General features: G+C 43.2%; 1 protein-coding gene across 2 annotated transcripts; it reads left to right on the forward strand.

Moving 5' to 3' along the window:
• The first annotated feature begins 719 nt into the window (after positions 1-719).
• On the forward strand, positions 720-12252 carry kctd6a (potassium channel tetramerization domain containing 6a). 2 transcript variants are annotated; one of them, XM_056437377.1, is made up of 6 exons: positions 720-814; positions 2686-2782; positions 3556-3725; positions 6337-6589; positions 11403-11561; positions 11766-12252. In XM_056437377.1, the coding sequence occupies exons 2-6, from the start codon at positions 2756-2758 to the stop codon at positions 11874-11876; spliced, it is 720 nt and encodes a 239-aa protein (XP_056293352.1). In that variant the 5' UTR covers positions 720-814; positions 2686-2755; the 3' UTR covers positions 11877-12252. The 2 variants fall into 2 exon arrangements, with proteins under 2 accessions (XP_056293352.1, XP_056293353.1); XM_056437378.1 differs by lacking the exon at positions 2686-2782.
• Positions 12253-14438: the final 2186 nt, after the last annotated feature.

The raw sequence follows: 14438 nt of genomic DNA on the forward strand, positions 1-14438 counted from the left end.
ATCACAAAAAACGTTGACTTAAAGCTACTCCAAATTTTTTTACATTTGTTGTTGACTTGGGTCGCCCCTGTGGATGGAAGAAGTAGTGTTTCCGAGCACTGGAGTTTTAGCATAGACATTTACTTAAGGAATACAAAAGTAATCCTGCCCATTTCAGAATCATATCAATTATATTTTATCGTAACTATCGATGCATTACTGCATTCAACCTTTTAATATTGCAGCAAATGTGGAGCTAATTGTAATGACAATCTACGTTGTTTTTTTTGTGATCCAATTTTTTCTTTATTTCATTTTCTTGTTATGTATATGCAAAAGAAAGCATGTGCACACTACACATAGATGCACATGCATATAATCATTCCAAATAAATACAATATATTCATATAAATAAGAGTAAATATGCCATATTATAAGTAACTTAACATTTATAAGTTGGTTTTTATTTTGCCTTCATAATTTAAATGTAGTGGAGTAAAAAAATGAATGTACAATATTTGCCTCCAGAATGTAGTGGACTAGAATGATAAAGTCGTCATAAATTGCCAATACTTAGGTAAAGTAAAAGTAAAGGGTATTGAAGTACTTCAATATTCTCTCATATCTATACCCATAATTCGACTATTCTTATGTGACGATAACGACTCTTATTTTTTGGAGCTTTTATTTTTTGCTCTTACCGGAAGTCTCGTCACTAATCGACGTGAGCTTGACAGAACTGTAACTGATGGATGCAAACGGCTATTTTAGCTAGTTTCGGACTTTCTACCTCCCGACCGTTGATCGCGTTAAAGCAGTGACGTCACAGTTACCGGTAAGACCGTGCTGATTTCGTAACGTTTCTGTTTTCCATTCGTCAAAGCGACGGCGTGACGTCTCTCTTTGCGTGGCCATCGTTCTCAACTGGCGTCTCGCGAGCTAACGGCCGTGTAACCGCCTGCGCAGACAGACACTGTTCCGTGTTATCGCACCTACAGCACCGGGCAGGTTACCGTCCACCTCCCGGGTTAATAACGTGCTCTTTCCGTGTGTTCACGTTAATAAGGGAAACAAAATAATAAAAAATATTTCACAGTATGTTCGACGCAGAAGCACCAAAACTGTCTCTAAAATGACCCCAAAACGGCAGAATACCATCATTTGTGTAAGAAGTACTCCAATATTTTACTTAAAGTAACAGTCAACACAAAGTAGAAAGACTAGCATCAAATATTAGCGTCAAAATATACTTGTACACTTGTAAAGTTATTACCAAAAATAAAAAGGCTAGTCATTATGCAGAATAAACCATTAAGAAATCTAATATTATTCATGTTATTTTTCACTATTAATGTTGCAGCTTGTAAAGTGTATTTAATTGGAATTACTTATGTACTTCTTTGTAGCCTAATCTATACATACATTGTGTTTTTTTAATACTTTTTATATTTAAAGATAATATATTATTCATGTAATTACATTCACTATTACTGTTGCAGCTGGTAGAGTGTATTTAATTTTAATTACTTATGTACTTCTTAGTAGCCTAATCTATACATACATTGTATTTTTTTAATACTTTTAATATTTAAAAATATTATATTATTCATGTTATTATATTCACTATTACCGTTGCAGCTGGTAAAGTGTATTTAATTGTAATTACATGAATCACTTTTTAAAATCTATAGTAATAACATGTATTTGTTGATTCGATTTATTGTAATATACTATTGAATACATGACATGTTGTGAAAAGTAAGTATGTATTTTAAATGTCGTTAAAAGCAAAAGAAGAAGAAAATGGAAAAGAAAAGTACAAGTACCTCCAGTACAGTGACCAGTAATTGCTTATACTTTTATATATATATATACTTTTCTCGGTACTGCTAGTGGATGTTGTCTGACAGTGTGTTTTGTGACCCTGATGAGAGCTCATTGAGTCAACTCTATCCATGAATATTTTTTTTGCCGTGTTAATTACACGCCACCATGTGGCTGATTTGGAGTCGTACTTCTTGGGAAGCGCTTGCACATTATTTCCAGTTGAGCTGCCAGAAAATATGGACATTTGTCAATAATTTTTTATCCCATTTGAAATGTGCCATAAATTACACATTTGATGTTTGTCGATTTAACTGAAAATATGTCGTTCGAAAGATTACACATTTAAAAGTCGTCTCTCACATGAACAACGGGTTTTACTATTTTTATTTTTGCTTTATGTCTGTAAAAAGGAAGTCATCAGGTAGGATTATATTTTACTTTGTGCACGAGTGTAGCCAAGGTGACGGTAACAGGAAGAGGCGGGACTTCACTTTTCCCATTGGGCCATTTATCGTGTTTCTAGCTTGTTTTGCTGCGGCAGAAGACAAATGACAACAAACCGACATTACCCCGCCACACTTTGAATAAAGTGTCCCCAATCGCGTTGCATTATGGGTAATGTAGGTGGCGTGTTTTGACAATGAAGAGTGATTGGAAGCCAAGAAAACGTCACGAATCAATCTGTCCTTTTTAAAAAATCAGCGTTTGTTTTTTCCCGAGATTTAAGAAAACAAGCTCCTCCCCCTCCTGTTTCTCACTGGCTGGCACATGGCGAACACGCGCATCAGTTGCACAAGACTGAATCGTCCAGATGATGTCACTGGCATCGGCTGGTCGCCGATCGCCATGGCAACCATCTCATCGACCTCTTGTTTGCAGGTGTTGGCGGAAATGATCTCCTCGGCCGTCTGACGACCTTGAAGGAAAAACGAACGTGGTCAGCCAGCCGATGGAGAATGGAGACCTGGGTCACATGGTGTGTGTGTGTGTGTGTGTGTGTGTGTGTTTCTCGTGTTTTTCCGGTCTGAACCGCCTGTGGCTAACTCTCATACTCACGGTCCACATACTATACGTTACATATCAGTGCTGCATACCGCATTAACGATTAAGTATGCCATCACCAGCAGAGGCTGAAGTTTACTCAAGCGATGCGTCTTCTCTGCGTCACATGACTGTATGGACTCTCTATGTGTGTGTGTGTGTGTGTCGTTGTACGTCGGTCTTTGACCTTCAAATAGTCGTTTGAGGGGTTGAAACTTGGTTCAAGGGTACCGGTGCTACTCCTCAGTCCCAACATCATCTCAACAATTGCCGATACCGAGTTAAGTTGCGTTACCAGTCCTCTCTCTAAAGCCAAGGTCACACTTCACAACTGTCAAGGTCGTCAGACCTGCTTGTGTTTTCTTTGGCTTTAGCTCCCAAATTAAATAGACTGATGGTTATTATTTTTATAATGACACAAACAAATAAAAAGCCATATATCCATGTATCTTTATCCAATTTCATTGAATAAAGGTCCTTTTGAGATTGTTTTGGTCAAGAAGTTAGATTTCAATGTGGTTAATTATTTTTTCTTTTAAACATGTGGAGATGTAAATATATGTCGGTAAAACAAGTTATTTTATGTGTGACATCAGAGTCGATAAAAAAGGACTCTTCCCCCCCGCTAGACCCCAGAAGTCAACTATCCGAGTTCGAGAGCACGAATGAGTTCTTCGGTGTCTTGACTGCTGTTCCTGCTCTCTCCAGATGGGGGAGGCGGTGACGCTGAACGTGGGCGGCAGCATGTACAGCACGACTCTGTCCACGCTGCAGCGCTACCCCGAGTCCATGCTGGGCGCCATGTTCGGGGGCGACCTCCCCACCGTCAGGGACGCATGCGGGAACTACTTCATCGACCGCGACGGCCCGCTGTTCCGGTGAGTGTGTGTGTAGCAGCTAGCCCGACCGCACGGATCGGTCACGCTTGAACGTCTCCACGGCGATCGCAACACATCGTCTGCGTGGAAACAACGTATTTTGCTCTTGCGGGGTTTGATCGGTCATGGAAAACATGGAAAAGTCATGGAATTTTAAAATGGTTATTTCCAGGCCTGGAAAAGTTCTTGAAAAAAAATGTAATCCCAAAAGTTTGGGAAAAGTCATGGAAATGTGTTATATCAGAATGTTCATTTACGCTGAGTTTGAAATAATGACTATGTTTTTAAAAGAAAGACGCTCTAAATATAAGCCGGCATACGCTCTCATACTCACAGCCAAGTTGTTGTTTTTTGTGCCGCGCTATTGTCTGATTCATTTGTGTCATTTCAGGTTATACTGTGTGCTTTAGAATCCTCATAGTTTGTTTAAATACGACATTTTCTCACTTTTTCATGTATGTATTTCAAAAAACGGTTGGTCATGGAAAATTGGTTTAAAGTCCTGGAAACCCACTGGTCAACATGCGTATGAACCCTGTCTTGTTAGCTAGCTAACCTTCACAAAATGGACCCGTGGGGTGGGAGACGCCTCTCCTCCTCCAAGGCCACGGTAAGGCACCGTGAGCCGGCTCTCCCACAATCCCCCCGAGCGCCATCACAACTCAACCGTGGCCCCGGCCAACCTGCGCAACACATCAGCCACGCTTGATTTACACACAATAAAACAGCCCGTCGTGACCTGAAGATTCATTTTATGACCGTTGCAGCACTGAATACTAATACAAATCACGGCGAGCCCTGAGTGAAGCTTACGTAGACGATACAAAAGGTACAAAATGTTCTCATTTATGTCATTAAATTCTTTTTAAATCACCCGTGAGCCCTTTTACGTCATCGGATCCGGGGGTTTGAGTCCCCCAGTGCGGCCGTGCGTTAAAACGGTGATGAGATACGACCCTGAAGACGTTACGCTTGGATTCACGGTGGCGGGTGGCGCTGGCAGCAGAACATTTATTCAGGTCATTTATAGCCGACTGTGGCACAACACGTATTTACAGCCACGTTTATTTGTTCAGATTGTTTCCATCATGTGATGTTTTTTTAATTTGGGATAATAGTTTGCAATGGACATCTTTAAACAATCTTTCAGTTCCAAAAGGTGACGTTTGTTAAATTGACTTCTTCTCAGTGTCTTTTATAAACTATGTATTTTTGAGCTGTTTTCAAAGATTTACATCTTCACTGAGTTCTCAAATTCGTGGTCAGTCCTCGACCCCTGAGTCGGGGGAGGGGACGTAGACCGTATGTAAGACGTGGACGTGGTCACCATGACGTCGTGAAGCGCTTGGGTCGTCGCCATCTTGGATTACGGCCGTCGCCATCTTGGATTATGGCCGTCGCCATCTTGAATTACGGCCGTCACCATCTTGGATTATGGCCGTCGCCATCTTGAATTACGGCCGTCGCCATCTTGGATTATGGCCGTCGCCATCTTGAATTACGGCCGTCGCCATCTTGAATTACGGCCGTCACCATCTTGGATTATGGCCGTCACCATCTTGGATTATGGCCGTCGCCATCTTGAATTACGGCTGTCACCATCTTGAATTACGGCCGTCACCATCTTGAATTACGGCCGTCGCCATCTTGAATTACGGCCGTCGCCATCTTGGATTCTGTCCATCGCCATCTTGAATTACAGACGTCGCCATCTTGGATTATGGCCGTCGCCATCTTGAATTATGGCCGTCGCCATCTTGAATTACGGCCGTCACCATCTTGGATTATGGCCGTCACCATCTTGAATTACGTCCGTCACCATTTTAAATTACGGCCGTCGCCATCTTGAATTTTGGCCGTCGCCATCTTGGATTCTGTCCATCGCCATCTTGAATTACAGCCGTCGCCATCTTGGATTATGGCCGTCGCCATTTTGAATTATGGCCGTCGCCATCTTGAATTATGGCCGTCACCATCTTGAATTACGGCCGTCGCCATCTTGGATTCTGTCCATCGCCATCTTGAATTACAGCCGTCGCCATCTTGGATTACGGCCGTCGCCATCTTGAATTACGGCCGACGCCATCTTGGATTACGTCCGTCGCCATTTTAAATTACGGCCGCCGCCATCTTGGATTACGGCCGTTGCCATCTTGGATTCTGTCCGTCGCCATCTTGAATTACGGCCGTCGCCATCTTGAATTACGGCCGTCGCCATGTTGGATTATGTCCGTCGCCATCTTGAATTTCGGCCGTCGCCATCTTGGCTTTTTTTCCAATCAGTAAACGGAAGTTCCCAGTTGGCTTCACTCTTTAGAAGCGGAAGTTGACGCCTGGTCGGGAAGTCAAAGTATTAAGAGATGGTTTGGGACTTTTTAATGGCATTTGTTGATAGCATGAAAATAAAGACTAACCCTGTCGCTTTTTATAATAAAAAATAGGAGTGAGAATAAAGATGTAAAGTTCAACATGAGGGTTGTACAGCAGCTTCCTTTCTTCCTTCCTTCCTTCCTTCCTTCCTTCCTTCCCCATCTTGACTCCGACTGACAGGCCAGACTCTCAGAACCACCAGGCGGTCGGGGCTGATCCGCTCTCCTTTCTGCCGTTTCAGCTACATCCTGAACTTCCTGCGTACGTCTGAGCTGACGTTGCCGTGCGACTTCAAGGAGGCGGAGCTTCTCAGGAAGGAGGCCGATTTCTATCAGATTGAGCCCCTGCTTCAGTGTCTGGGAGACCCCAAACCCCTGCTGCCCTACCCCACCGACACCTATGAGGAGGTGGTGGAGCTGTCCAGCACCAGGAAGCTGTCCAAGTACTCCAACCCCGTGGCAGTCATCATCACCCAGCTCACCATCACCACCAAGGTGGGTGGAGAGATATGGAGGAACACCTTGATGCATTATAGTCTCATCTCTATTCAGGCATTTCATTCCTGGTTCATACATTTGTCTTTTCATTCACCTCTATACATTTTATACTTTCATTTCCTTGATTTGTAAGATGTTTTATTTCCTGGTTCAGACATTTAGCAGTTTATTTTATCTATAAATGTTCGCGGTAGGTATTTTTAATGCTGAAATGTTTATTTGTGTTTTAAGTCAATAAGTGAATGAAGCGGAACGCTAACAATCAACTTTATTTGACCTTGAATGTTTAAATTTAGGCTTTTGACCTGGAATGGTTCAATTAGGGAATGAACTTGAATTGTTAAGATTATGTATTTACCTGGACTAGTAAAGTGTAGGCATTGGCCTTAAATGGTTAAATCCATGCTTTGACCTCACATGGTTATGTTTAGGCAATAACCTCTAAAGGTGAGGCATTGACCTCTATACGGTTAAGGTTAAGCATTGACCTCTGAGGTTATGGTGAGTCATTGACCTCTATATGGTTAAGGTGAGTCATTGACCTCTATATGGTTAAGGTGAGGCATTGACCTCTATATGGTTAAGATGAGTCATTGACCTCTATATGGTTAAGGTGAGTCATTGACCTCTATACGGTTATGGTGAGGCATTGACCTCTATATGGTTAAGGTGAGTCATTGACCTCTATATGGTTAAGGTGAGTCATTGACCTCTATATGGTTAAGGTGAGGCATTGACCTCTATATGGTGAAGGTGAGTCATTGACCTCTATATGGTTAAGGTGAGTCATTGACCTCTATACGGTTAAGGTGAGTCATTGACCTCTATACGGTTAAGGTGAGTCATTGACCTCTATACGGTTAAGGTGAGGCATTGACCTCTATATGGTTAAGGTGAGTCATTGACCTCTATATGGTTAAGGTGAGTCATTGACCTCTATATGGTTAAGGTGAGGCATTGACCTCTATACGGTTAAGGTGAGTCATTGACCTCTATACGGTTAAGGTGAGTCATTGACCTCTATACGGTTAAGGTGAGGCATTGACCTCTATATGGTTAAGGTGAGGCATTGACCTCTATATGGTTAAGGTGAGTCATTGACCTCTATACGGTTATGGTGAGTCATTGACCTCTATATGGTTAAGGTGAGTCATTGACCTCTATATGGTTAAGGTGAGTCATTGACCTCTATACGGTTATGGTGAGTCATTGACCTCTATACGGTTAAGGTGAGTCATTGACCTCTATACGGTTATCAGAATCAGAAACAGGTTTATTGCCAAAGAATGTTTTCACAAACAAACGAGGAACTTTTTTTGGCGGAAGGTGCAAGATTCGCGCACCAAGACACCGAGGCGCCGTCCGCGGCGCCATCTTGGAAAGGGTGGATGAAAGATTACAGCATAACATGAGGAAAGAGAGGCGAGAAAAAAGAAAAAGCAACCCCCCGACTATGCCCCTGGAGGGGTACAGTGTGGGAGCAGAAGAACAAAAAACACCATTGCACATAAGCACATACGCCTTAGACATGACTTGCAACGAGTAGGAAGGGGGGGAGGGGAGGTAAGCCAAAGACTGGGCGATAGCCCCGCCATTGGGGGCAGAAGGTAACCAGCACCGACAAGCAGCCAGCCCGGTCCTTCGCCGTCACGGCGCCGGACGCAGACCCCGTCCTGTCACCCTGGGGGGGCAAAGCAGGCGAAGGCGTGGGATGGGGGTAGTGAGTGCATTTCAGTGTGTTGGTTGTGTGTGAGTGGCCTGGTGTATCGTCCTCCCCCAGTCCACAACAGACAAAGTTCCCAGACCGCAAGATGGTCGTTGCCATGGAGATGGCCTTGAAGGGTCCTGGGGAGAAAACAACCACAGGTGTCTGTGGATAGGGGGAAGGGAATGAGAGAGAGTCTCGCTTCAGTGATCTTCGGGGGAGTTGTTGTTCCAGTCACGGCCTTGGCCAAGGCCCGTCCTGGTAGAGGGAGCCGAAAGCAGATAAGATTGGGATTGTTTGGTCTTCCAGTAGCTGCATTTCAATTTTGCGCACCTACTATTCCTCCATTTTCCTCCCGTTTCCCAATAGGATTTCAAATCGATCCAATTTCATTTGCAGAGCCATCAGCTTCTCCACGATGTTGTCATTCTGACGGTTTAATGCCAAAGTCTGAGTGCCAACAACTCTGCCCAACGTCAATCATGTCGGGCAGCCTTAGGGGGCTTTTAACGGCTGTCACCATTTCCTTAATTTTCCGATAAGCCAGGGCAGCGCCAAATCCAAACAGCAGAAATCCTGTAATCAAAGTTCCGAATAGGTAGATGTCTTCTACGTCCTCCACGGAAAGGGCTGCTAGGCACAAGACACGCCACTTCCCCCACGCGTCCATCGTGTAACCAGCAACCCACGTCCCAGCAGGACAGGCAGGTTCCCCCGAACCCGAGCTTCTCGTCGAGAAGATGGTGTCAATTGCGTTAGGAGACCAGTTGATCACGTCCATGGTTTTTAGTTCGAAGAGCGATGCGGAGAGAGTCTCTCAAGTATAGAGACAGACAAGACATGACGAGAGAAGCCAAGCAGGGAGGGGAAGGTCATGGGGAGGAGAGGGAGAGAAAAATGCGACCGCCTTCGTCGAGAGCCAAATCCGATGAAGGCATGGTGAGGCATTGACCTCTATATGGTTAAGGTGAGTCATTGACCTCTATACGGTTAAGGTGAGTCATTGACCTCTATACGGTTATGGTGAGGCATTGACCTCTATACGGTTATGGTGAGTCATTGACCTCTATACGGTTAAGGTGAGTCATTGACCTCTATACGGTTAAGGTGAGTCATTGACCTATATACGGTTATGGTGAGGCATTGACCTCTATATGGTTAAGGTGAGTCATTGACCTCTATACGGTTATGGTGAGTCATTGACCTCTATACGGTTAAGGTGAGTCATTGACCTCTATACGGTTATGGTGAGGCATTGACCTCTATACGGTTATGGTGAGTCATTGACCTCTATACGGTTAAGGTGAGTCATTGACCTATATACGGTTACGGTGAGTCATTGACCTCTATACGGTTAAGGTGAGTCATTGACCTCTATACGGTTATGGTGAGTCATTGACCTCTATACGGTTAAGGTGAGTCATTGACCTCTATACGCGTATGGTGAGTCATTGACCTCTATACGGTTATGGTGAGTCATTGACCTCTATATGGTTAAGGTGAGTCATTGACCTCTATATGGTTAAGGTGAGTCATTGACCTCTATATGGTTAAGGTGAATCATTGACCTCTATACGGTTATGGTGAGTCATTGACCTCTATACGGTTAAGGTGAGTCATTGACCTCTATACGGTTATGGTGAGGCATTGACCTCTATACGGTTAAGGTGAGTCATTGACCTCTATACGGTTAAGGTGAGTCATTGACCTCTATACGGTTAAGGTGAGTCATTGACCTCTATACGGTTATGGTGAGGCATTGACCTCTATATGGTTAAGGTGAGTCATTGACCTCTATATGGTTAAGGTGAGTCATTGACCTCTATACGGTTAAGGTGAGTCATTGACCTCTATATGGTTAAGGTGAGTCATTGACCTCTATATGGTTAAGGTGAGGCATTGACCTCTATATGGTTAAGGTGAGTCATTGACCTCTATACGGTTATGGTGAGGCATTGACCTCTATATGGTTAAGGTGAAGCATTGACCTCTATACGGTTATGGTGAGTCATTGACCTCTATATGGTTAAGGTGAGGCATTGACCTCTATATGGTTAAGGTGAGTCATTGACCTCTATACGGTTATGGTGAGGCATTGACCTCTATATGGTTAAGGTGAAGCATTGACCTCTATACGGTTATGGTGAGTCATTGACCTCTATATGGTTAAGGTGAGTCATTGACCTCTATACGGTTATGGTGAGGCATTGACCTCTATATGGTTAAGGTGAGTCATTGACCTCTATACGGTTAAGGTGAGTCATTGACCTCTATACGGTTAAGGTGAGTCATTGACCTCTATACGGTTAAGGTGAGTCATTGACCTCTATACGGTTATGGTGAGGCATTGACCTCTATATGGTTAAGGTGAGTCATTGACCTCTATACGGTTAAGGTGAGTCATTGACCTCTATACGGTTAAGGTGAGTCATTGACCTCTATACGGTTATGGTGAGTCATTGACCTCTATACGGTTAAGGTGAGTCATTGACCTCTATACGGTTAAGGTGAGTCATTGACCTCTATATGGTTAAGGTGAGGCATTGACCTCTATATGGTTAAGGTGAAGCATTGACCTCTATACGGTTATGGTGAGTCATTGACCTCTATATGGTTAAGGTGAAGCATTGACCTCTATACGGTTACGTTGAAGCATTGACCTCTATATGGTTAAGGTGAGGCATTGACCTCTACGGTTAAGTTGAAGCATTGACCTCTATATGGTTAAGGTGAGGCATTGACCTCTATATGGTTAAGGTGAAGCATTGACCTCTATACGGTTACGTTGAAGCATTGACCTCTATATGGTTAAGGTGAGGCATTGACCTCTACGGTTAAGTTGAAGCATTGACCTCTATATGGTTACTGTGAGGCATTGACCTCTATACGGTGATGGTTAAGCATTGACCTTGAATGGTGATGTTTAGGCATTGACCTTGAAGGAGGATGTGTTGCCATTGATCTGGAATGCTTTAGTTCAGGCTTTGACCTTGAATGGTGACATTTTGGAAAGGTCGTCGTTTTTGTGTGCAAATTGTCGGTTCCCATTTCGACACAACCAGTAGTCACATGACTCTCTACTCTCTCTCTTTTGTTTTTCTTTAGCTTCATGCAATGTTGGAGTCCATCTCCAGCAGTTTCACAAAGTGGAACAAACACATGATGGACTCCAGAGACTACCAGGTGTCCTTCACCTTTGGACCATGTGACCACCAACAGGAAATCAGCCTGCGCGTCCATCTGCTGGACTTCATCTCCAAAGCTGTACGTGGCTTTTTTTTAAAATCTCGTCTTCAACATCGTACGTAGAAATAAATCTTTCAGCGAGAAAACTTCTGACGTGAAATTAGCCCCGTAGCTTGTTACCGCTATCCGGTGTTTTTAGCTTCATGGTAAAATGGGTTGTACGAAGTAGCTTTTTTTATTTTTGTATAATGGCTAATAGTAACGTTTTAACGTATTTTCCAGGGTTTCACGATACGCAACACGCGTGTTCACCATATGAGCGAGCGGGCCAATGAGAACACGGTGGAACATTACTGGACGTTCTGCCGACGCGCTCACCGAGTGGACGGCTGACGGACGAACCGACCGAAGACGTCGACGCCGTGTCTGACGGACTTGTTCGTGGCGGCTTTGTTGTTGTGTGTTCATGTTTTGTATGACGTGTGTTTGTTTTTTACATCAAACTCTTTTCTTTTGGAAAAATAACTCATTTTTTGACTTCTTTCCGAGAGGTTTTTGTAAGGCTAGTAAATGAGCCACATGTGGGTCATTATTGTGAAATGTTTTGGTTTTATTCGACTATAACATTAAGCTGCAATTTTTTCCGATAAACATATGACCACAGTTTGTATTTATGGTAGCTACAGACTGTATATATACGAAATATCTGTTGTACATCAATGATGAGGAAACAATATTATTTGCAAATAAAACAATCTGGAAAAAATTATGATCTGAGTTTGATTTGTTTTACCCACCCTCAGTTCTTCTCACAGAAATGGACCAATGTCTGATCAATTTAAACTATAGGCTCCTCCTCCTGCACAATGTTGGCGATGGGGACAATATCCACATATCACAACCTGCATAATAATCTTAAATTAAGATTATTAGACTTGTTGGTGGCTCCGCAGTGAAGTACTAATGTTTGTATGACTTGTGCTGCTTTTTAAATCGTAATGAAGGCTTTTATTTTGAAAGTGAAGTCGTTTTTGAAAGCGGTTTCAACTGTTATGATTGATACCGAGGTCACTTCCACGTTTGGGAATCTTTGGGCCCTAACCAGCCTAATCACCAGGCCTGTTGAAGTGTGAGAGCCCCCATGATATGTTCTACGCTGTTGGGTAAAGGAAGTACGTTCCCTTTGGAACATTTATAGTTCACTCAACACCGGAGCCAGTCAGACGTATAAAAGCTTGCACAGCGGGCTTGTAAACCATCTCACTCGGGGCTCTGCATGCTATCTTTATGCTCTTTACTTAATAGAAAATGACCTCAAAGCAAAGCCCCTCGACAATGACACTGAAGACTAGAGGGTAATGTTGAGGAAGACCTTGGTTGAGAGGCCTCCCCTGAAGAGAAGGATACTCTTGGGGTTGATCCTCCTGTTGTCTCTCAGCCACCAGCAGATTCTGTCCTGGGACCGTCTTGGTCCTTCTCCTTACTCGGGACAGTTTGACTGACTTGGATGCGAACCACTTGCAAGCGTACGTCGGGTTGCTTCTCTTGGCACGAGTGTCCAAGTCAAAAGGCAAAGCAACAACAAGCCTTTGGAATGCTGCTTCTGGAATAGCAATATTCCCAGCCACCGCGTCTCTGAAGACTTTCCATGCTTTCTTCGGCTTTGTGACACAACTCTCAATAATACCGGACGTTTGGGCCATGTGGGCCCAGAGATTGCCGATGGAATATGCAAATGTCTGCTAAGAAACCCTACTGAGGAGAACCGGGGCATAAGGGTGGTACTAGACATGACCGAAGGACTGAATGGTCATAACCATCCATGTGATCATTGCCGTGGGTGAGAAACCCTTCGACAAAAACAAGTTAATTAATTAATTAACAAATATCTATAGCCTGGAAGACGATAAAGTCGGGCAGTAAAAATGTGAAATTACATGTTTTTGCTGTCTTCAAAGTAACGTGATATTTTGCTGCAAAGGGCTGTCCCAATTGTATTCATACCATTTCAAACCATTGTAGCTGCTTGTACTGAACCGTTGACCAGATGTCAGTTGAGTCCCAGGGGGTTCAGGGTTTAAGACCATAGGGGGGAGCAGGAGTCAACCTCTAGTTCTGAATGCTGAGGTGCCTTAACTTGCATTCTTTCTAACGGCCACCAGGGGGTGACTTCCATGTAAACATGAGTATGATTTCAATTTCTAGTTTTAAGTCTTCCTTAATACAGCATGATTTTCAGTCAGTAAATTATAGTTAAATTAGAGTCAAATAGACTTTAGGGTGGGGCTACCTTGTGATTGACAGGTCTCAGTAGAGCCGCATATGGTGTCTCTACATCCCTCATCCACAGTCCAAATATGGTCACTCCAGTTTAAAATAAACAAGATGTGGTGGGTCATGGTCACTCCAGAAGTAACCAGCTTTTGCAGCCGCCATTGTTTGTATTTCTGTTACATCACTTCGCTCAAGCCGCGCCTTTAAGAGCATCCCGATTTGCGTATTGGCTCAGGGCTTATCCCGGTTTCTGAAAACAGGATATGGCGTGCCGTTGACACATAAACGGAATGCTCTAAGACCCTGATCGTAAATCAACTCGGATTCATAGATTGTATAATGTGCTGTTTGTGCTGTCCTGAAATTGTAATGCTAAACAGTGATTAAGAAAAAATTTAAAAACGATAGACGCTGTGAAGACAAGAGGCGAGAAGAAGAGAGGTAGTTAACATTCTTTTATTTATCCTAAATGGTCGACTCTATCTCATTCACAAGATTAGAACAGTAGATGGTGTTTTGAGCAATTTTCAACCACGACATTTTCTTATTTTTCAAATATATTTGGAACACCAGCATTGTTTCAAGAAAGTCATGTTATTTAGTTCACAGCTTTAAAAAAACGCACTTTAAGTGCGTTTTATCCTGCTCGGTAGCTTAATCTATAATAATATATCATAATTT

This window comes from Pseudoliparis swirei, chromosome 18 (assembly GCF_029220125.1).
Source record: "Pseudoliparis swirei isolate HS2019 ecotype Mariana Trench chromosome 18, NWPU_hadal_v1, whole genome shotgun sequence".
Taxonomy (NCBI): Eukaryota; Metazoa; Chordata; class Actinopteri; order Perciformes; family Liparidae; genus Pseudoliparis; species Pseudoliparis swirei.

Coding starts and splice junctions, on each gene's coding strand:
- kctd6a (XM_056437377.1), top strand. CDS start 2,756: ATGGAGAATGGAGACCTGGGTCACATG. Junction 2,783..3,555: donor ATGGAGACCTGGGTCACATG/GTGTGTGTGTGT, acceptor TGCTCTCTCCAG/ATGGGGGAGGCGGTGACGCT. Junction 11,562..11,765: donor TGGACTTCATCTCCAAAGCT/GTACGTGGCTTT, acceptor CGTATTTTCCAG/GGTTTCACGATACGCAACAC.